Below are 24,328 nucleotides of genomic sequence, written 5' to 3'. Positions count from 1 at the left end.
TATGACATTTTGTACATAATTCCAATATACTTAGTACATTGCTTGCACACGGCTTTTTTATTGAATCAACACATATCACATTTTCACTTTTGTATATTGATGCAGTGCATCGTCGCAAGCTTTTAGGATCACAGATAAGTAATCTCAGTACAATAGCATATCAAAGTCATATAGACTCGACAAAATAACAAATAACCATACATTGCATGTTGCACAGAAGATTTTTTTCCCTTAACACAGATGCATGAAATTGTAGGATTCAGCTGTTACAAATAGTTTAATATCGAATAACGTTTCATATTTCATTTTTTTAAATGAAATGAATACTTAAGTTATATTAACGATATTCAAACACATTCCCTGTCAGCTATAAGAATGTAGAGTAATTGAAATACCGGTATCATATTATAGTAATATGTATTACAAGAGCGGTATGTTGACGTTTTCATGTTCGAGGAAAAGATTGAAAAAGCGAAACGTAATTGAACTTTTTTAATTTCCGAGAACATGAAAACAAACATACCGCTCGTGTATCGTACATTATTTTGTACCTGAAAGAGGAATTTCTAATTAGTTGCAATGAAATCTCCATCTTGGTTTCTGTTCAATGACGGCAACTTTGGAAAACAAATATATCTATCTTCAACATTGTTCCTATAAAATGTTTTCTGTGTTTACTATACTACAGCAGGCCGTGATATACGTCTGTCTTTTTTTCCCCCATTCTATGATGAGTCTGGAATCTTGTTGATTTTTTCACGGCTTCCTTAATGTTACTTGCATTACAAATGCAGCAACTTTTGTGGTGTTGTAGAGTTTACTTAATTTTTGCAAATATTTAAAAACAATAATTAACAGTGCAATTTAGGTGAAATTGCAGTGGTAAGTTTCCAATTTATAATTATTACTATATTGAACGTCTTTAAAAATAATATGTTAAAAGCCTAAAGCAGTAAAATGAATATGACGCTTAAGCGGTAAGAATAGGGAAATTGTTATGTGTGTTATGTTGGGAATACTGAATGTGGCATTTCACACTTATCGCATATTGGTTTTGTGCGGAAAGCAAGCAAATACGCTCGATCTCGCACAAATTAATTTTATTTACGATACCAGATTTCCTTTCTTTAGAAACTTAAAATGAAAAGACTGTCTTTTAGATATTTGTATTGCGGGGATCCTAAACTGTGCAGCAGTGGATCATAGTTATTGAAACTAGCTGAAAAAAAATGAATAAGGGGTATTATGTGAAGTGCTACATATGGGTTGCAAAGAGAATACAGAGCGAATTCAGAGGAATGGTGAAGTTTTTAAGGGAGGTTATCTCAGGATGTCTTGTAAAATAATATCTTTGATCCTCTTATTGAAACTTTTCCCCCTTAAATGGATATAAGAGTAATAACGAATTAAAACAATACCCGATATACTAGTAGTAAATTATTCATATACATTTATTGCGTCCAACTGATCACATACATGGTATGGGACATGTCAAAAGTGACACATAATTACTAAGCTACAACATAATTAAAATAAAACATAGTACATTAACTAAAATGCAACATACAAAATTTCAACATTAATTATAAATAATTTCAACATTAACAAATAACAACCACAAGAATATATGTAACACTTAACAAGACAAATCACATTTCATTTAGCAGTCTGGAGTCAATTTCGACCATCCCTTCTCAAATAAAAGAGACAGAAGTCAGTTTCCTGTCATGTGAGTACAGAATTGAGAGCTTCTCCAAAGAACTACTGAGACATGCAATTAACAAGTGAATTCGAATTCACATGGGATATATAAGGTTGCCATCCCTGCCTTAGTAAGCAGGATTGTTCGAGAATGGAACACAGTTGAATTTGGTTGCGACATAATCGAAGGAACTAAAGAAATTATCTCACAATAAACTAATGTTGCTGTAAGAAAAAACAAATACCATAAACAAAGTTCAAAGAAGAAATAGGCCTATATTCACAATATGAAGTATCTTGTAATTTTATATAGCCCTACAACACTACAACTTTTTATGGTACCGCACTTTACACTGTTCTTGTTTTTTATTAAGCTAAAAATGCTGTAGGCCTACTGATTTGTACAAAATAGTGGAATACGGAGTGAAATACTAAAATATAAAGTAATTAAGGGGAGAGGGCAATATTTTTTGGTGAAAAATGAGTAAATTAAAAAAAAAATCTTTAGAATACTCTGTGATATGTGTGGAATGCATTGCATATCATTTTGTGGGTATTTGTGCCCCTAGCGGATGTTGAGACGCCATTTTAAACTACTTGCGCTGCGGATTTTTAAATCACACGTCCCTTTTCATTGTTGTTTCCGTTAAATTAAATTTTCAAAAAAAAAAAAGTCTTCAAAATACGGTACTCTTTAATATGTTTGGAATGCATTTTGCATAACATTTTATGGGTATTTTTGCCCTTATCAGATGTTGAAACACCAATTTTAAACTTCCTGCGCTATGGATTTTTAAGTCACACGACCCCTTTATCATTGTTTCCGGTAACTTCATTTTTTTTGCTACATTGCCAGATAAAAATGGATATAATTTCTGAACTATTAAAGATACATACATGAAATTTAGAACACACATTCTTTAGACTATTAGGAAACTTTTCTCTGTAACAGAATTTCGTTAATAGATTTCATTTTTAAAATATGCCCGTTTGTTTGCGAAAAAGGAAATCAAAAAAGTGTTATTAAATTTTAATTGTTTATTTTACAAACGTAGGAACTAATATCAAAATTCTGTTACAGATAGATTGTAGAGCATGCTTTTGCAAGTACATTGCAAAAAATTGTTTGAATCTATCTTTAAAAATGGTTTAGATATATCGGTTTTAGTAAAATCCTACATTGGGTATATATATATATATATATATATATATATATATATATATATATATATTTAAATCTGGGCCCCCAAATAATTTTTTTCAAAATATTTATATTTGGTTGAGTTGCTACAGCTATGAGCTCTCTACGTAGAAAAAATTAATATTTTACACCAAATAAGAAAGAAGTTTTAAAAAATACCATCCTCTCCCCTTAAAATACATAAAATATAAAGTACTGGTAATTAAAATGCATAGTCTACACAATTAAGAATGTACATAGAAAAAATATGTAATTTTTCTGCTTCCGTTTTGCAAAATACTGCATCTGTTGTAAGTCGTTAAGTTCCTCCTTATCCAAACCAAATTCACGGCATATATCGGCTTTCTTTTTACCACTTTCGATTTGTTTTATAACATTAACTTTATCTTCCACACTTAAAACAGTTTTCTTTGCTCCTTGCTCCGTTGTACTGTATGTACCAGTAATATCTGTTTGCAAAGTGATTGAAGTTACAGTCTGAACTGGATATATGATTACAGTACGGTATACAACTTGTCATGCTATTGTTTATAAAGAGTTGTTGGTATGATAGAAGAAAGGATTTGATCTACTCCATACCCCAGCATTGTTTTATGAGTTTTATAACTCCTCCCAGAAATGAAAGATGTTATGAATTAAGAAACTCATAGGGAAGCTGAAAAACAGATTGCATAGATACGAAACCGTTACTGTTTAAATGAAGACTTTGAAGTAACTGATGATAGAAGTAACTCGGCTACATTGGCTGTATTTGTCATTTGACAGGGAATGTGTTACATCTGTAAATAACAAAAATTATTTTTGCAAGGTTTAAATAAATATTTACTAATATTTTTCTTATTCTGTATATGAGTAATATGTAATTTTGTTTATCAAGTATTGTTTGTTAGCTATACTTTGTATAACTTTAAACTTGACATACTGTAATATATATTTTTTTATGTTTACACACAACAGGAGCAAGAATACAAGTCGTATATTGTTAGTGGTTTGTGTAATGTGTTATTTATCTAACAGTATTCTGATGATGGGTGAGTGTAATTGTGGTGAAGGTGGTGATGGTAGTAACATTCAGATGAAATTTAGAAAGACTAACCTGAATATAAGTTAGGGGAGAATATCAATATATACAGTGCTTTATATATCAGCCTGTTGTATATATATTTCCACAACACAGCCATGTTGTTTCTCTTTGCAGTTACTGTTCAGGGTTTGCGTGCCATCAAACACATCTTGTTGGTATGCCTGCATGCACATCGAGTCTTTCTATGTTGCCTTCACCCTGCAAACTGCTTTGTGGGCTGAAAACCTTAAGTTCCTAGCTAAGTCCTGGCACATTTTGAATTAATCGTATTTACTTCTCTAAGTAGTCTGTAATAGTAATATGCGTTACAAGAGCGGTATGTTGAAGTTTTCATGTTCGAGGAAAAGTCTGAAAAAGCGAAACGTAGTTGAGCTTTTTTAATTTCCGAGAATTGAAAGAAAACATACCGCTCGTGTATCGTACATTATTTTGTGCGAAGATCGTTTATTACATACCTGAAAGAGGAATTTCTAATTAGTTGCAATGAAATCTCCATCTTGGTTTCTGTTCAATGACGGAAAATTTACAAAACAAAAATATCTATCTTCAACATTGTTGCTTTAAAATGTTTTCTGTGTTTACTATACTCCAGCAGGCCGTGATATACGTCTGTCTTTTTTTTCCCCTAGTCTATGATGAGTCTGGAATCTTGTTGATTTTTTCACGGCTTCCTTAATGTTACTTGCATCACGAATGCAGTAACTTTAGTGGAGTTGTAGAGTTTACTTAATTTTTCCAAATATTTAAAAACAATAATTAACAGTGCAATTTAGGTGAAATTGCAGTGGTAAGTTTCCAATTTATAATTATTACTATATTGAAAGTCTCTAAAAATACGGTAATATGTTAAAAGCCTAAAGCAGTAAAATCAATATGTCACTTAAGCGGTAAGAAGAGGGAAATTGTTATGCGTGTTAGGTTGGGAATACTGAATGTGGAATTTTAGACTTTCCGCAGATTGGTTTTGTGCGGAAACCAAGCAAATACGCACGATCTCGCACAAAAGTATTTTTAAAAAAAGGAGAAGAATATTAGGGAAAGAGTGCAAATATTGATAGCCTAGATAAAATCAATACGAAATAAAAATACCTCTGCAACTTTATTTATTCTAACAGATTGTCCAGTACTTAGCTTCATATCGACATAGTCTGTTTTTTTTTTTTTTTTAGCAAATACAATATTTGAAAGCCTGCAAATTTAGACTACTTTCATCAGTACATACTGAAGCCAGACAGCCATCATAAAATTAGATCTTTTAACACTTGGCAAGAGTGTTAAAAATTGACTATTGTATGGTAACATGTGAAAAGTACTTTCAATACTAGTGCAAAAAGTATTTTCAATGCTAACTTTCAACTGTATGTTGATCGTTATTTCCCACCAGATGTCACACAGCATTATTGCAACCGATCAATAAAGCCATTCGAACTTTGACAGGCTTATTAAGTTAGAGGAGAAAAATTCGCTCCAGCGCCAGGGATCAAACCTGGGTCGTTGGTTCTACGTACCAAGCGCTCTCACCATTGAGCTATGCCGAAGTTCAATCCCTAGCACTGGATCGAACTCCCCTCCTCCACTGTTTTTCCCTTTGTGGCCTGACTCCAAGTTGGGCATGTATGTTGACATTTTATATTAAGTCAACTGCCATTATACAAGGAGCGCACTCAATTGAGTAACTTGGTGGCCAGGATTCCACAATAATATGCACAGTAATCTGTACAGAAATATGGACTGTTGCTAGATCCGGTGCTGGGGATTGGATTTCGGCGTAGCTCAATGGTGAGAGCGCTTGGTACATAGAACCAAGGACCCAGGTTCGATCCCCAGTGCCAGAGCGAATTTTTCTCCTCTAATATTAATTGTTACCATAACAGATATATTCTGTAGGACCAAAAAATAATAATCTTTACGTAGATTTGCAAGGCTTACTTTTAAAAAATGACTGATATTGGTTAAGAGGAGTCCACAAATTAAATAAATTGCTTCAAACACTATTTTATTGAAAACCATAAAACTTCTTAACACAAGTTTTAAAAAATTATTACGGTATTGTATTAATGCTACAGTTGCTGTACTTGCTAATATAAATTCCTTGTGTGGAACCACTACTAGTAACACACTTGCCAGAATTTACGGAAATAAATAGAGTTTGAAGAATCACCTGAATGAGTGGGAAGTATCTTGTTCCTACACTTCGAAAATTCTTTATTTTGCACCATTTCATAAACTGCATTCCAAATTCCGTACGAGACAATGAGTCACTTTAGATGTGTTTCTTGAGTGAGTACATTCACATTTCTCATTATTAAAATACATATTGCATGAAGACTGTTCATTTAATACCATAAAACTTATCTTCATAAAAGTAGATTTTAAACAGAAATAGAAAGTTCTGTATATGACACAGAAAAACATACATCTATGTACAGATTACTAAAATTTTCTGAATTTCAGTCACACATCTGCTTTTTTAAATAAGACTTCTGCAGTTTTACATTCATAACTTGACAATTTAGATAAAAAATAAAAACTTGGTGGTAGAAACAATAAAAAATAAATTAAACTAGTTTTTTACCTCCAGGCTCACTTATTCTGGAATCACTGTAAACATGTTGTATGATATAGCTAGTAATTTTTTTAGTTGGTTATTTTATGATGCTTTATCAACTGCTGTGATTAACTAGCTTCTGAGTGAGATGAAGGTATAATGCTAATGAGATGAATCCAGCGTCCATATGGTATTCACAATCCTCAATTAATTCTTAAATGACCCCAGTTCAAGTTCAAGTTCAGCCCATAATGTCTCCTTGGAGTATGGGCCTCTTCCTAGGAAGGCGGCTGATTAAGGCGATCCCGGTTAGCCATGCCGGGAAGGATCCTCCTTTAAGTCATACACTTTTTGCAAGAGTTCTTTCAGTTTCTCACTTGCTGCTCTCTGGTCCTCTGCGATGCACTCTTCTGTATGATATGTCTCATTGAGGGATGGTCTGTGATGCTGTGCGGATATACTGCTTCCACACCGTTCTCTCTCTGGCGGCTGTTGTCCATCAGTTCCCAAAGGTCTTCCTGAGATTGTCGACTCAACGTGTCCTTTGACACCCCACGCTCCTTTGGCTGCACCTGGGGTCCCAAACTGTCGCCTTCTAAGTCCATCTGCTGGGGTTTAGCCTCATGATGTGACCTGCCCAATTCCATTTCAGGTTTCTGCTGGTAGTTACTGCATCATTTATTTTTGTTCTTATTCTTACAGTCTCATTTCGCATTCTGTCCCTCCATGTGACGCCTAGTATCTTCCTCTCCATTCTGCTTTGGTATACTTGTAACATGGTTCTCTCTCTCATCGTGGCCCTCCATGCTTGTGAGTCGTTATACTAGTGCTGGTAATATGCACATATTCATGACGTGTCTCTTAATCTCTAGGCTGTATGACTTTTCTAACAATATAAACTTCAGTGCTCAAAATTTTGCCCATGCTGCCATTATGAGTCTCACTATTTCTTTGCGTGTCCTTCTCGAGAACGATACTGTCTGGCCCAGGTACACAATTTCCTGCACGTATTCTATTGGATTGTTGGGCGCTAGTTCTACGATTTCTTCCACATGATTTGTCGTGGTAACTGTTGCTAATTCCCAATTCTCATGGCAGTCACTTTAATAGAATTGATTTAGGATCTACTGACATCATCAAATTGAGTGTTATGTTCAGAAGTATAAAAATGGCTGTAGATCACGTCAACTCGTGTAAATCTTTGAAGAAGCATTGAACTTAAGGTGTTAAATATTGGGAAGCAAAAAGGATGATTACGAGGGTTGATATCTATGCTGTAATCCTGAACTACTCACTACTTACAGTTGAAAAAAAAAAATTAATCTTGCCTCATTTTTCCACATAGTCCCCTAGTAGTAGTCTTCCAGCGATGCTCCAACTTTTCCACAGCTTCCTGAAAGAAGGTTTGTCCAACTTCTGCAAACCACTGGTTTATGGACTGCATGACTTCATTATTGGGTGAAAATTTCTTCCCATACAGATGTTAATTTTGGAAGTAGCCTGAAGTCTCTGGATGCCAGATCTGGTGAACAGGGTGGATAGTCCAGCAATTCAAATCGTGCTATTGAAATTGCAACCATTGCAACTAAGGACTTGTGACTTGAAGCGTTGTCTTGGTGGAAAAAAACCTTTCGCCTCAACTTGCTACAACGTTTTTCCTTGATAACATCCCGCAGTTTTTCAATGAAATTTGCATAATAAAGGCCTGTTATTGTGGCTCCTTTCTGCAAATACAGTAGTTTGTCAAAATAACACCTTGGGCATCCTAAAAAAGAGAGAGCAAAATATTTTGCCTGCTGATGGCTACACCTTGAATTTTTTAGGGATAGTGAGTGAATCCTTATGTTTCCACTCCATACTTTGAATTATGGTTTCAGGGTCGTGAACCAATGTCTCATCTATAGTCACATATCGTTCAAGAATTTGTTTTGTTTGCTGTAAAAATAGTTAAATGCTGCTCACAGAGTGCTGCCCTTTGCTGCTTTTGCATTGGCGTCAACATTCGATGCATTTAAATTAACTTAAGCTCTTCTTAATATAAGTTATTTCTTAATGAGTGCCAGCGCTTCTGGCCGCGAAACCAGGTGGCCTGGGTTCGAATCCCGGTCGGGGCCAGTTATCTGGTTGAGGTTTTTACTGGGGTTTTCCCTCAACCCAATACGAACAAATGCTGGGTAACTTTCGGTGCTGGACCCCGGACTCATTTCACCGGCATTATCACCTTCATTTCATTCAGATGCTAAGTAACCCAGATGTTGATACAGCGTCGTAAAATAACCCAATAAAATAAATAATGAGCGCCTCCATCTTACCAGTCAGCACTGTAAGTTTCCTCCAGCATATATCTGACTATCCACTGAAGTTAAAAATAAATAGAGAGAATTTTTAGTGTGCCATGACTTTGCTTAACCTTTTTAACAGTAGTTTAGCTTTCTTTTTTTTTTTTCCTTATACCTTCTGAATAATTCAGAAAGGAGTAATTTATCATTTCCTTTCTTCTTATATTCTATCTTTTTGCATGATTTTTCTTTTGCCTTGCTTCCACCCTCACTGCCTTTTTTTCATGCCCTCCCTCTCTTGTCCACGACAACTTTCCTGACATTGTCTGGAGGAGAGGCATCATCACACATAGCACCTTGCCTGTCTGTTTTGTTGAGTGCTTGATGGAGGAGGAGTTGTCTTCTTTACTTTGTAGATTGTTTAGTTGTAGAACCTTGTCTCCTCCAGCATTTTTGGGAAAGCAGAACATCTTACCATCGCCTGATAGGAGTTTTTTGGTTACGTCCAGGAAATGATCGACTGGATGTCGTATTTGTCAGTCGTATCGGTGCTGAGCTTCGTCGTGTTCTTCGCCGTGGGTCCAGGCTCCATTCCATGGATGATCACTGCCGAACTGTTCTCCCAGGGTCCCCGCCCCGCTGCCATGTCCATCGCCGTGCTCATTAACTGGATGGCCAACTTCCTTGTTGGCATTGGCTTCCCAACTATGAAGGTATGTGAAAAACAGGACGAAGGTAAGCATAATGCTCGGTCTCCACTTACCGACATTTATCATTTTAACAATTGAAGCATGATAGGGGTAAAGAAAACAGTTAGTGTCACTTTTTACTAAAATCGAGAAAATATGTTTAAAAAGTTAGAAACTCTTTCCTGCAAATCATTAATTTGGAAAGAAAATCTTGTAATTAAACTTACTGGATGGTAGTGATCGAATTGAGCCAGTATGGCTTACCGGAATTAAAATAAGATGCCAAAAAGCATACCAGAAGTAAAAATTTAAGACTGACTGTTATTCAGTGAAGCTGATCACACAATCAATTACGCTAATCAAGAGTGTCGTCATACTCTGCACCTTCTCTTAGACATTCCTGCAGTAGTGCGTGATGTCTTGTATAGTACATGATTTAGTTCGCACGCAGGAGCATGTTTTATGTTAAAAAAAAAACAAAATGGTTTTATCACACGTCTTTGCATAGCCGGCAGTAATTTATTTCCAATTCGACCACTACTGCTGGGAATGAATCTGAACGCGCACATCAGTGCTAAAATTTGTATATTGAAATATTCATTCATTCATAGTTTTCTGCCACAAGGCAGGTTCTTCACTGCAAATCCAGCATTCTCCAATCTCCTCTCTTTTCCACATTCCTCTTTGGTTCTACATTAATTTTGCCTGTCATCTGATATCTTATTCTGTCCCGAACATTCTTTCCAGTACATCCTTCAACAGGCAGTTTCTTCTCAGCCAGTGACCCTACCAAATTCCTTTTTCTCTTCCTGATCAGTTTCAGCATCATTCTTTCTTCACCCACTCTTTCCAATACAGCATCATTTCTTATTCTGTCTGTCCATTTCATACCCTCCATTCTTCTCCGTATCCACATTTCAAATGCTTCTAATAGTTTCTTTTCACTTCGCTGTAAATGCCATACTCCACACAAAGCACTTCTCTAGTCTCTTCCATAGTAGCTCCTCTAATTATTGTATGTACAAGAAAAAGTTATTATAGTCTTTTGTCTGCGTTCATTTCTTCTAGTTAATATTTTGATTATGGTACAAGTGTGTAAGAATTCATAAAAATTAAGAAGTAGTTTTAATTAGAATAACTCTTCTCGGGTTCACAGCCAGGTGAGTTGGAGATTAGCTTCCAAGCTTTCGACGGCTAGCTCTGCCATCTTCTTCAGGGACGAAGAAGATGGCAAAGCTAGCTGTCGAAAGCTTGGAAGCTAATCTCCAACTCACCTGGCTGAGAACCCGAGAAGAGTTATTCTACATCAAACGCCGGGAAAGCCTCAAGTCATACATAGTTTTAATTAATTGATGAACTAGTGGACTTACTCGTGTTAAATATTTAACACGAGTAAGTCCGCTAGTTCATCAATTAATTATATTCAAGTGTTAAAAGTGGTGTACGCAAGATTAAAAAATGAAGTAGTTTTATCATAACCATCTACAATGAAAAATATTAATTACAGTAGGCCTTAGATGACTGAGATTATGATGTGTTTAAAAGAAAGTAGTTTCGGATCGAGTGTGCCCTATATGATGCTTCGAAGTTGATGTGCCATAGAAAACAGTCTTGATTCGATGGTGAGAGTGTAAATTTGTCAGTTTTCGTGCAATTAACGTATTACACGGATATCAAAATGAAAGACAGTATATATGAATTCTTGTAACATGTGCTTAGAATTTTACTGACACTAATATTGTGCCCACCTCTTTGATACTTAAATGAAATTATTGGAAGCTGAAGAAGTGTGGGTCCCTGTTAAAGGCTCTACGTTATTCTAAGTCTCTTGCCAGTCCATTATCACAAATCTCTCTCTAGCTTATTCTCTGGCTCACTCTTTCCCAGCAGCTTACTCTTTCCCAGTAGTTCATTTTCTCGGTCACTTTCCAGTAGCTCATTCTCTCGCTCACTTTTTCCCAGTAGCTCATTTTCTCGCTCACTCTTTCCCAGTAGCTCATTCTCTCGCTCATTTTTTCCCAGTAGCTCATTCTTTCGCTCAATCTTTCCCAGTAGCCCAGCCTTTCGCTCACTTTCCTAGTAGCTCATTCTCTCGCTCACCCTTTCGCAGTAGCTCATTCTCTCGCTCACTTTCCTAGTAGCTCTTTCTCTCACTCCCTTTTTTTCCCCAGTAAGCTCATTCTCTCGCTCACTTTTACCGCAGTAGCTCATTCTCTCGCTCACTTTTTCCGCAGTAGCTCATTCTCTCGCTCACCTTTTCTGCAGTAGCTCATTCTCTTGCTCACTCTTTCCCAGTAGCTCATTCTCTCGCTCACTCTTTCCCAGTAGCTCATTCTCTCGCTCACTTTCCCAGTAGCTCTTTCTCTCACTCCCTTTTTTTCCCCAGTAAGCTCATTCTCTCGCTCACTTTTTCCGCAGTAGCTCATTCTCTCGCTCACTTTTACCGCAGTAAGCTCATTCTCTCGCTCACTTTTACCGCAGTAGCTCATTCTCTCGCTCACTTTTTCCGCAGTAGCTCATTCTCTCGCTCACCTTTTCTGCAGTAGCTCATTCTCTTGCTCACTCTTTCCCAGTAGCTCATTCTCTCGCTCACTCTTTCCCAGTAGCTCATTCTCTCGCTCACTCTTTCCCAGTAGCTCATTCTCTCGCTCACTTTTTCCGCAGTAGCTCATTCTCTCGCTCACCTTTTCTGCAGTAGCTCATTCTCTTGCTCACTCTTTCCCAGTAGCTCATTCTCTCGCTCACTCTTTCCCAGTAGCTCATTCTCTCGCTCACTTTCTCAGTAGCTCTTTCTCTCACTCCCTTTTTTTCCCCAGTAAGCTCATTCTCTCGCTCACTTTTTCCGCAGTAGCTCATTCTCTCGCTCACTTTTTCCGCAGTAGCTCATTCTCTCGCTCACCTTTTCTGCAGTAGCTCATTCTCTCGCTCACTCTTTCCCAGTAGCTCATTCTCTCGCTCACTTTTTCCGCAGTAGCTCATTCTCTCGCTCACTTTTTCCGCAGTAGCTCATTCTCTCGCTCACCTTTTCTGCAGTAGCTCATTCTCTCGCTCACTCTTTCCCAGTAGCTCATTCTCTCACTCACTCTTTCCCAGTAGCTCATTCTCTCGCTCACCTTTTCTGCAGTAGCTCATTCTCTCGCTCACTCTTTCCCAGTAGCTCATTCACTCGCTCACTCTTTCCCAGTAGGTAGCTCATTCTGTCGCTCACTCTTTCCGAGTAGCTCATTCTCTCGCTCACTCTTTCCGAGTAGCCCATTCTCTCGTCACTCTTTCTAAGTAGCCCATTCTCTCGCTCACCCTTTCCGAGTAGCTCATTCTCTCGCTCACTCTTTCCCAGTAGCTCATTCTCTCCCACTCGCTCACTCTTTCACTCAGTCACTCTCTTACTCTTCTTCTCTCACGACCTCACTCTTTCACTTGGTCACTCACTCATTTTCTCTCACTTGTTCGCTCATACTCTCTCAATCATTGTCTATCACTTGCTCACTCATTTTCTCCTCACTGTTTCTCACAACTCAATAGCCGACTTGCTCACTCACTGAGAAACCCAGCACCATTACTGATACCTAATTTATTTGCTGATACTTCTTCACGTACATAATATCTTTATTGACTTGTTGCCTTTCTCATTCCAGTTGTTGAGACATACATAGCCTAAGTGTTACTGTCTAAGAGTTCTTTTTACCACAATGTTCAGTGAATAATGGCTGTGATAATCAGACACTAAAGAATAGCATTAACTTGATGTGGTTGCAGAATTCATTGGAGAACTACACGTTCCTTCCATTCAGTGTGTTCCTCGCCATCTTCTGGATCTTCACATACAAGAAGGTTCCCGAGACAAAAAATAAGACATTTGAGGAAATACTTGCACTCTTCAGGCATGGAAACGGCAGGTAAGTACGACATCAGGGTGGAAGTACCTACCTAACAATAAAATAGAGTGAGTGAAGTGACTACAGTAAGTACACTCCCTCAGCTTGATCCCCCAGATGGTTGTGCATGGTACTGTCCGTGTTGTCTGTATGTGTCCCCAACATAACTACTCACATGACCAGTAGCCATACACTAACATAACCTATAAAACACTGCAGGGAAGGTAAGCTGCCAGACACTGACACAACTTCTGCATGAAAATTCCTTGCATATTTTAGACCTGAAATATCTGAGAGGGCCAAATGATATTCTACAATTTAACAAGCGCTATTCCTACAGTAAAATAAAATATGCTACAAAATACTCGAAATCTACTCAACAAAGTTTTGAGAAATAATATTTGAATATGCATCCATTATCAAATGTAACGCTTCATGATGATTATTTGCTATTCAGTGTCTGTAACTACAGGGTCCCTAATATATATATGGCTGTCGTAGCACAGGATCTTGTTTCTGGACGATAGGTCGAGCATCAGCCAGTAAAATGCTGCTTACACTGACAGAAGCAGAACTGGATTATGAAACCTATCTTACAGTAAATGTTGAAAGTGTCTTCTTATGCTCGTATACATGCTTAATATCGCAAGAATATGTTGTCACTCACTCACGTAAGCTCATCAGTTGAAATTATTCTTATTTCAGCATTAGTCTGGAGTTCCTCTAATGTGTGTGGATTTGTGCAAAACACTTTGTTTTTCAAACCAACTCATAAATGAAAATCAGGAGAGTGTAACAGTCACAAACCAACACTAATTACTCTTTCATCGAACACCTCGCTTATTTTATGTAATAATTCTTGAACTGTATGTTTCATCGCAGAGTCCTGTTGAAACCAACCATAGAATTTTTCCTCTTCTGTCAGCTGTTGAAGAAACAGCATCAAGATTAATGTAGTAGTATAGTATTTATTAGCTGTCGTTATAGCAAAAGCTAATGACATTGTCAAATTACACGTGTGAAATTATCGTGCAAAAATGAAAATTATTCTATTACAACACTAAAGATAAAACAAAATGATCACAAATACTCCTTAGAGTTTACAATTGAGAGTCAATATTATCAAAAATAGGCTAATATCTAGATGAAAATTGTAACACACTGATCACAAATATTATTTGATATGCTCCGTTTATATACAATAAAACAAGAATTAACTTAACAATTTATGAGAATTTCCTAATATATTACAAAATAATAATAACATTCAGAGAAAGAAACCTAAAAAATATCTACAGTTTGATTTTCTAACTCAAAATATTCTTGCACAGAATAGAATGGGTTTCTAAGAAGCCACGTTTTCACTTTGACTTTGAATATGTCAAGTGACACTTCCTGTGCTTCCTGTGGTAACATGTTGAACATCCTACAGCCCAACATGTTAGGACTACTTTTAACTTTGGATAGTCTGCAAAATGGTATGTCCAGTTTTTTTTTTTATTACGAGTATTATACTCGTGTTTATCCATCCTACTGGTGAAGCCATAAAGATTTTTCTTGATGTAAAGGAGTTCCAGAATGTTCAATATTGATCCGCATTTATTGTCTCAAGATAAAATATGTTGTGTTGTTGTTGTTTTCTAATGCCAGGCGTTTCACAATAAAGTCATTTCACCTCTTGCACTCCAATATTTTTCAAAGATATTATCATGACCAGCCACTGAAGCACAGATTTTGAGATGTTCCGAATCCATTTCTTGGTTTGAGTTGCACAATGGGCAGTTAGGGGACTGATATATTCCAATTCTATGCAGGTGTTTGGCCAAACAATCATGGCCTGTTGCCAATCTGAATGCAGCTACAGACGATTTTCGTGGTAAATCGGGAATTGACTGTGGATTTTGATGCAGAGAGTTCCATTTTTTCCCTTGGGATTGAGTTATCAAATTTTGTTTGTTGAAGTCTAAGTATGTAGATTTAATAAATCTCTTCACAGAGTAATACGTAGATTTAGTAACAGGTCTGTAAGTAGCAGTGCTGCCCTTCTTCGCTAAAGCATCCGCATTCTCGTTTCCCAGGATTCCACAATGGGATGGTATCCATTGGAATACAATTTTTTTATTGAGTGATATTAATTGAGAGAGCATTTTAGTTATTTCTGCTGTTTGAGATGAAGGTGTGTGTTTAGAGACGATTGATAGAATAGCTGCTTTGGAGTCTGACAATATAACTGCATTCTTAAATTTATTGATGTGGCATAGAAGATTCCTGAGACATTCACTTATTGCAATTATTTCACCATCAAAACTTGATGTTCCATATCCAAGAGATCTATAAAGTGAGAAGAGACAGCACCGGCACCTTGTTCTCTAGAGATCAAGGATCCGTCGGCGTATAAATGAATCAAGATAAAATATTGGACCTGTTATTCTCCTTGTACTTATCGCACACCAATTTCAGGCTTTTCGAAGACCAATACCGACAATTTTGCGAGTTTGCACACCCAAGATTCGTTACCACTCTGAACTGAATTTAGAAACCAATTGCAATAATGCACTCTTTGAACCGGATCACCTTCTTGCAAAGCTTGAACACGTGTGTGCTTGTATGGTTTCAACTTGGGTAGCTTTGTTGCATTTCTCGCAGAAGACTGAGAAACGTTTGTCTGTTGTGCAAGTTTAGCTATTGATTTTTGAGGTGAACACTTTAGATTAGCTAATATTAAGCATGAAATAAGAATTTAAATTGATGAGCTTAGACGAGAGGGTGGAGCAACAGTAACAAATATAAATGACACTCGGGAGGAAATTAAACGCAGAATAAATATGGGAAATGCCTGTTATTATTCGGTTGAGAAGCTTGTGTCATTTAGTCTGCTGTCAAAAAATCTGAAAGTTAGAATTTATAAAACAGTTATATTACCGGTTGTTCTGTATGGTTGTGAAACTTGGACTCTCACTTTAAGAGAGGAACAGAGATTAAGGGTGTTTGAGAATAAGGTTCTTAGGAAAATATTTGGAACTAAGAGGGATGAAGTTACAGGAGAATGGAGAAAGTTACACAACGCAGAGCTGCACGCATTGTATACTTCACCTGACATAATTAGGAACATAAAATCCAGACGTTTGAGATGGGCAGGACATGTAGCACGTATGGGCGAATCCAGAAATGCATATAGAGTGTTAGTTGGGAGGCCGCAGGGAAAAAGACCTTTGGGGAGGCCGAGACGTAGGTGGGAAGATAATATTAAAATGGATTTGAGGGAGGTGGGATATGATGGTAGAGACTGGATTAATCTTGCTCAGGATAGGGACCAATGGCGGGCTTATGTGAGGGTGGCAATGAACCTCCGGGTTCCTTAAAAGCCAGTAAGTAAGTAAGACGAGAGGGTGACAACATATTCTCGCGATATCAAGCTTGCATGAGAGCGGAAAGACGACACTTTCAACATCTACTATAAGGTAGGTTTCATAATCCATTTCTGCTTTTGCCATTGTGGGCAGCATATTTTATCTATAGCCCGGGAGCTAGATTCCATGCTTTGGCAGCCATACACATTAAGAACCCTGTATTTATTATGTATAATGTTTAAAAATGTCAAATTCTATTTAATTTTATATCCACAATATCCTATTTGAGCCCATAAGTAGACCTACAGCTTTCTGATATCAAAAATTGAATGCATAGGATGCGGCTGTTGCTTTACTGAACTTCAATATTTCCTGTCAGAATGTTTTCCAGAGTTCAACTCTAAAATATGCGAGGCAAGCTAACCTATTTTCCATATTTCAAAGATAATATCTTCAATAAACTCATCATGGTGAAGTGACAGGAACTATGGTAGAATGCACCAAGAGATTAGAAAATTGAAAATAAACATTGTAGCTATAGCTATACTTGAGTCATAAAACTACCTGTAAACAATCTTGTGCAAGATTATATATATGTAGGTACTGTTGAATTATAAATTTTGGCTTTATTTCCAGATTGTAGTTAATTCAGGAATCAACTGTCGTAATTTTTTAATGTTATAAATTATAACCTGAAAATTAATTAATACCTCTTCATTAAAACAGCCTGGTGACTCTTGCTTTGTTATAGTAATTTTATTTTGCTTAAAAATTTGTCACATTTCACCATTTCATGGTGCTCAGAAATTCATTTTACAAGATCATGGGTGTGACATCATGTGACACGCTTGAAAATGAGATAGAATGCAGCGTTTTCTAATCCAGAGATTTTAAAATTGTGTATTGGCATTCAGAGATACATTTAGAAATGGAAAACTGTATGTTGGCAAAATTTCAGTTACATTAATGAGTGTGACTTTGATGTTACACTGCGTGATGTATACACTTAATCCTTAAGCAGTCGCGCCTAACTTTGTAACATTGAGTCATGCGGGATGTTGTTGACACCCCAAATACAATGGGTTGTTACGGACTATTTTTTAGTGAACAATTAAAATATCGCTCTTTTTATTTATACAATTATATAAAATACTTTAATAGATATCTATTACAATGTTATAATGGTAATATTTGGATATTGGTTCACATGTAATATTCGAACATCTATTCAGTCCTAATCATAATTTTATTTACTTTTTATCTTCCTTTTCAGACTACTTTCTTGATTTTTCTGTGTGTAGAGTCACTACTTAACATCCATTGTTATTATTTGTTGCACTATTTACAATAGGAGTATGTGAATTCCGATTTCAACATGTTTTCGATTATTGTTGCCTTACCAATTCTAAGAAAGGTACTGAAAGTTTCAGAAGTACAGGCTTATTCAATATGTAGTTCAATATGTATATGTGATTGGGGTGTTGGCAACAACCTGAGTGACTGCTGAAGGGTTAAAAATTATACAGTTCCGTTTTAACTATAAATATACCTGGATTGTGTTCGTGACATTTCGTAAAACACAACTGGAGATATATCATTATAAAATTATGCTATCAGATTGCTTAAAAAAGAAAAAGTGATATTCTTTCAATTTTAATGTTTTGTAACTTCTTTGTGACTGCTTTGTTTATGTCCATTCAGAAAGTAGGGAAACCAGCTTTGTAAAATTGAGGTTATGGTATTGGATTTATTGAAAATATTTGTCCTCGTTAACCTCTCTCACAAAATTTCCATTTACATTTGTGAAAGTAAACCATTTCATTTGTGTTCATTTGATTTATTTTAGTTGCATTTTATATAAAGTTCTTAAATTAAGCAAACAAATTTTATTTTTTCTCCCACTGCACAGAACACAATATTGGGTAACAGTTGGTTTTTCCCTAGAAAAATAATAGGTTTAAATTCTTAGTTTGTTGGTGTAAATTTTTTACTATTAGCTAAAGATGTTACAAGCCATAATGTTCTCCTCAGTATCCTTTCAAATGTTTTAATCTTTCCCTCAGATCTCGTATGCAATAGCAATAAATCCATTAATTTCCAAGCCAATACTTCCTTTTATTTTATATGATACCGTATTCGTAATATGCCTTTCATTTTTTAAATAATCTGTTCTTTTTTAGTATTTTTATGAAAGTTTCTTTGATAAAAATTGTGTTAGAATCTTAGAATGGAAATTGATTTTGATATGCAGAAACAACTTCACTTAATGGTATTAATGGTTAGAAAGCTTGGGGCTGGAAGAACAGTTCTCACCCTTTAGTTATAAATTTCATACATAATGAACAGATATTTACAAACATTCATTTGCAGCTCATGGTTTTAAAACTGGGCAAGCTTAAAAAAAATACTAAGTGTAAATTTTTCGGGGTCTGGATGGCAGGGGTTGTATATTGATTTATTGGTTATTCGCCTATTCATTTTCGTAGACAGGTGGTTATAACACAGCAAAGGCCACTGGCATAGCTTAGCTGGTAGCATGTTTGCCTGCTTTTTCGAAGTTGCACTCAGGCATGGAGTCGATTCCTGCCTGGGCTGATTATGTGGGTGGGTTTTTTCCGAGGCTTTCCTCAGAGGAAAGAAAAAAGAAACGACTTCATATGGTATATACTAGTTCTTGCAATGTCCAAACATAAGCGAGGCAATGAAGACATTACAAACTTCGTCTTATTTCAAATGAAAAACTAATCACAATATATGTGCTAAAATTCTTAAGTGGTTAAAACGTGAAGGAGAGAGAGTGAAGGACGGCGAATATTTTTGTAACAAGGTGGAATAAAACGACAGGTCACCTTCAGCAGAGTGAACATCGTCAAATATGGAACTTTGCCATACTGAACAAACTTGAATCGAACATAGTGTCTGTAATGCACGACGTTAGTATATACCATATATGCATCTGTAATCCATAACATAAACTGCAGTACGCTAAACTTCCTTTGCAAACTATTCTGCATTACATTACGCTACACTATACTACGCCATATTTATTTACATCACCAAACATCGTAAGATGAAGATTACATTTGTAAAGTTTCTTTCAAGCCATAAGAGTGCTGACTAGATCAGATGCTATGGACAGTACTCTATAACAGAGTCGCCAGTATGAAAGGATAATTCCAAGCCTTTGGCGTGAGACGAACTCGATAGCTCAGTGGTAGCGCGCCTGACCGGAGAACAGGAAGTCGCAGGTTCGATTCCCGCTCGAGGTTGTGAAATTTCTCTTTCATACCATGGCATGATTGTGACTATAATAGCATTTAAATTCATTAAATTCAAAAATTTTCCTTATTATAGGGCTGCCACATGTACAAAGTGATACAGACAATTGGAAAATTTATAATAACATGACAAAGGTCTACTGAAAATACAACAATAGCTCTGATATATTAAAAAATCTACAAAATGTAACGGAAATTAAAGAGTATGATTTTGCTTTACACAAAAATATTAAAATTTATAATTACTGCCAAAGAAAGGGTTTCTTAACTTGGAAATAGACGCCTTCAGCGCAGCTATAGCAATATCTAAGAGATATAACTTCTGTAGATCTTGTGAAATCCAAAGCTGCGCCAAAAATTTGGGTATAGTTCCTCATGCTCCAACCATTAAGGGGACACTCAACTTAAAAATTGGAGAAAAAGTGTCATAGAAATGAAAAATTAAATTTCTACACTAATTTACGTGACAGATCTAAATCAATATGCAGAATTCTTCCCCTATTCATTGAGAAGTTACAGTCAAATGCACAAAGCCAAAAAATAAAAAATGATAATTAAAAGTGATATTTAAATTAATGATTGATTAAAAATTGAAATATTTTTTGTTTTGAAAAGTATTGGATCTAATGAGCTGAGATTTTGCATGTTACTTTCCATGTGTATATTAAACTTTTTCTCCAAATTTGAAAAAGATTGGTCAAATAGGAAAAAAGTTCTAAAATATAGTTGAGTGTCCCCTTAAGACAACATATATATTGTTTAATATATATGTGTTTTTTAGTACGTGACAGTAGGCTCATATATGTTCTTCTCGGAGTCCACCTCCTCTGGCTATCCTTCGTGAGATTCAAAGCAGACAGTAGGGTTCAATATTAATCCGTGTTTTTCAGATGGTTGAAATACAATAATATCAATGCGTTTGCTACTGCTGTCAGTGACCAAACCAGAGACCTCCTTATAAACAGAGTAGCCACAATCCCGCATAGCTTGAGCTATCATGCCCTGAATTATATGATATGTCTTCTGTTTCGAAGAACCTGGCCATACGGACAGAATTCCAGGATGTGTGCTAGGATTTTGTGCTCTCTGCTGCAGTGCCTGTAGAGGGTACCATCCTGAGATCTGCCCAGTAGGGAATGTACCACACATACATACATTGGTTGTCATTTTTATAGCTCCTCTTCATTTGGAGCATGATAAGCCACGATGATCACGGATTCATTTATTTGCTGGCATATAATCCTTATAAAGGGCGACACAGTTTCATTTATGAGGAAGTTGGCTCCATAAGATAGCTTCTTGTTCTGTAACTTTGCTTCCCATGACTCACAAGAGAGTCAGTCGGAATAGAACTACTGTATTATCGGCAATGTTTATTGCTATTTATAAAAATTCTTTCGAGTCCACTTTTTAGAAGTTTGTTATAATCAGTTAAAAACTTTTTAGAAAATTTTGTTTTGTACAACTGTTTGAAATGGATAGATAATACATTATAATAATATTACACTAACACTAATACTACACCACACTATACTTTACTACACTGTACTATGCTACACTACATTACACTATGGTACATTACATTACAGTACATTACACTACACTATGCTATATTACATTACACTACATTCTCCACACCTGTGGAGTAACAGCTAGTGCGTCTGGCTACAAAACCAGGTGGCCCGGGTTCGAATTCCGGTTGGGGCAAGTTACCTGGTTGAGGGTTTTTCCAGGGTTTTCCCTCAACCCAATGTGAGCAAATGCTGGGTAACTTTCGGTGCTGGACCCCGGACTCATTTCACTGGAATTATCACCTTCACTTCATTCAGACACTAATTAACCTGAGATGTTGATACAGCGTCGTAAAATAACCCACTACACTACATTACACATTGCTACATTACTCATTGCTACATTACATTATGCTATATATTACATTACACTACATTATCCACATCGCTACATTACACTACACTACACCATACTACATTACACTACACTGAGAAAATTCCTTCCCCCATGAGGACTCTAACCAGTGCCCCTTTATAATACGAGTCCAGGCTACAGTGCTATGACACAGGACCTAAAACAGTAATAGTGCTTCAAAACTGCGCAGTAAGTCAAAGTTAAGTTAAAATTAATTTTATACCTTTGTAATTGTTTTCGTGGGTAGTGACGTATTTGGATATATTTGTACTTACTCTTTTTTCTCTCGACAAGCAGACATAAAGTAATTTTGGTCACAGATTTTTGGGTTCTTACATAATTTTATAGTCCACACCTGTGGAGTAACAGTCAGTGCGTCTGGCTGCGAAACCAGGTGGCCCGGGTTCGATTCCCAGTCGGGGCAAGTTACCTGGTTGAGGTTTTTTCCCCTGGTTTTCCTTCAACCCAATATGAGCAAATGCTGGGTAATTTTCGGTGCTGGAACCCAGACTCATTTCACCAGCATTATCTCCATCTCATTCAGACGCTAAATAACCTAAGATGTTGATAAAGCATCGTAAAATAACCTACTAAAATAAATTCATAATGTTATGGATTCAAAAATATATATCATACATTTCGAACCAATACTTGACCATCATATGGCAAAATATTTAATTATCTTCACTGCATGGCATTGTATAAATCTGTTGACGTAGAAATATCCAAGCACAATGCCTTATGAGAAATACGAGTAAACATGAAAAAGAAAACGTAGGTTAAATATTGGCTAACAATTGAGTCTACATTGTCTCATAACTAACTTGTAAACGAACTACGAATATTGGAATAAAAATTATTTCAGAATGGACAGTGAATATTTGCACTTTTTTTTTGTAAAGGTGGCCCTTTCAGACATTCTGCTCCGTAGCTGCGTAGTCTAAGGCGTCCATAATGAAGCCATTCAGATAACAATCGTCTTGATTTAAAATGACTTACGTTTCTGATATAAGTAGCAAAATGTAAAATGTATTATGTCCACTTTTTTTTTCCATACTTGCGCAGTTTAATTTGATGCTCTAGTGTATAGAATTTTTCAGATATGAGATAGGTGATCTAGTGGCTAAAACACTTGACTTAAAATCCTGTAGAATCAGGTTCGAGCCCTGGCATACTCCTCATTTATAACTTGTGTCTGGCAAGCTTGTGGTTCAGGTAACACAGGGGTTTTCTATGGGAGCTCCAGTTCCCCTCTGGCATCCCAGCAAATTTGCATTATCATCATCATCATTATCATCTCATTGTGGGTGTAGACCAGCCTCATATGGCGCATGCGCACTCCATTGGCAAATTGGTCTACACAACTAGCTTCATATGAGACGAACAATAGAGAACCATCATTGGTTTAAAAAATAATTAAAATAAAACTTTAACTGCTTACATTTCCTTCACTTTCTACACAATCTTAAAAATTATGGCACTGACATGTTACACAAGAAATGGGATTTTTTGCATCAGCAGCCTTTGCTATAACTTCATAATAGATGTTGTATGTGTCCACCGTTTTGTTCTTGTACAAGTAACAGCCTCCATTCATTGCTGTTTATAGCAGTTCTGAGTTCGTGTTCTGGAATATCGTGTCACAGTGTATATGTGATGGAGTCCTTCAACCCATCAATTGTAGTAGATTTGCTCAAGAACACAATAGCACCACAATAATCTGCTAGGTTAAGGTCTGGCGATCTTGCAGGCCAAGTTACAGGAAAGTGCCGCTGATAATAAAATCCCTGAACAATCAGAAACAAACTCGTTGTCGTGGTGATACAAAAAAATCCTATTTCTTGTGCAATAAGGCAGTGCCAGAATTTTGAGAAATGCATAAAATATGAGCAATTAAAATTATCTCTTACTTTTTAAAACCCCTCTACGTGCAGTAAATAGAAGATAGTGGTGTTTTTACATAGGTACATAGACTCTTTTCAATGCTGTTTACAGCAGTTCTGGGTTCGTGTTCTGGAATATCTGTCACAGTGTATATGTGATGGAGTCCTTCAACCCATCAATTTAGTAGATTTACTCAAGAACACACTCTCCTTCAGATAGCACCACAATAATCTGCTAGGTTAAGGTCTGGCGATCTTGCAGGCCAAGTTACAGGAAAGTGCCTCCTGATAATAAAATCCCAGAACACTCAGAAACAAACTCGTTATCGTGGTGATACAAAAAAAAATCCTATTTCTTGTGCAATAAGGCAGTGCCAGAATTTTTAAGAAATGCATAAAATATGAGCAATTAAAGTTATCTCTTACTTTTTAAAATCCATTTTGAATCTTGCGTACACTACTTTTAACACTTGAATATAATTAATTGATTAACTAGTGGACTTACTCGTGTTAA

General features: G+C 36.3%; 1 protein-coding gene across 22 annotated transcripts in view; it reads left to right on the top strand.

Annotated features, from left to right (window-relative positions):
- The window catches only part of Glut1 (Glucose transporter 1), a 122,584-nt gene that overhangs the window by 85,990 nt on the left and 12,266 nt on the right, over positions 1-24,328 (top strand). For 21 of the 22 annotated variants that reach the window (XR_011330006.1, XR_011330005.1, XM_069814966.1 and 18 more), the window contains 2 exons: positions 9,302-9,526; positions 13,259-13,398. Coding sequence is in view for 20 of the 22 variants with exons in the window: in XM_069814966.1 (XP_069671067.1) it covers positions 9,302-9,526; positions 13,259-13,398 (365 nt within the window). In the remaining 2 variants the exon portion in view is untranslated. The remainder of the gene's footprint in view (positions 1-9,301; positions 9,527-13,258; positions 13,399-24,328) is intronic. The other variant, XM_069814868.1, reaches the window with a different exon arrangement.

This window comes from Periplaneta americana, chromosome 2 (genome assembly GCF_040183065.1).
Source record: "Periplaneta americana isolate PAMFEO1 chromosome 2, P.americana_PAMFEO1_priV1, whole genome shotgun sequence".
Classification (NCBI taxonomy): domain Eukaryota; kingdom Metazoa; phylum Arthropoda; class Insecta; order Blattodea; family Blattidae; genus Periplaneta; species Periplaneta americana.
The sequence above is the reverse complement of the archived record's forward strand: the minus strand, read 5'-3'. Positions and strand labels throughout refer to the sequence as shown.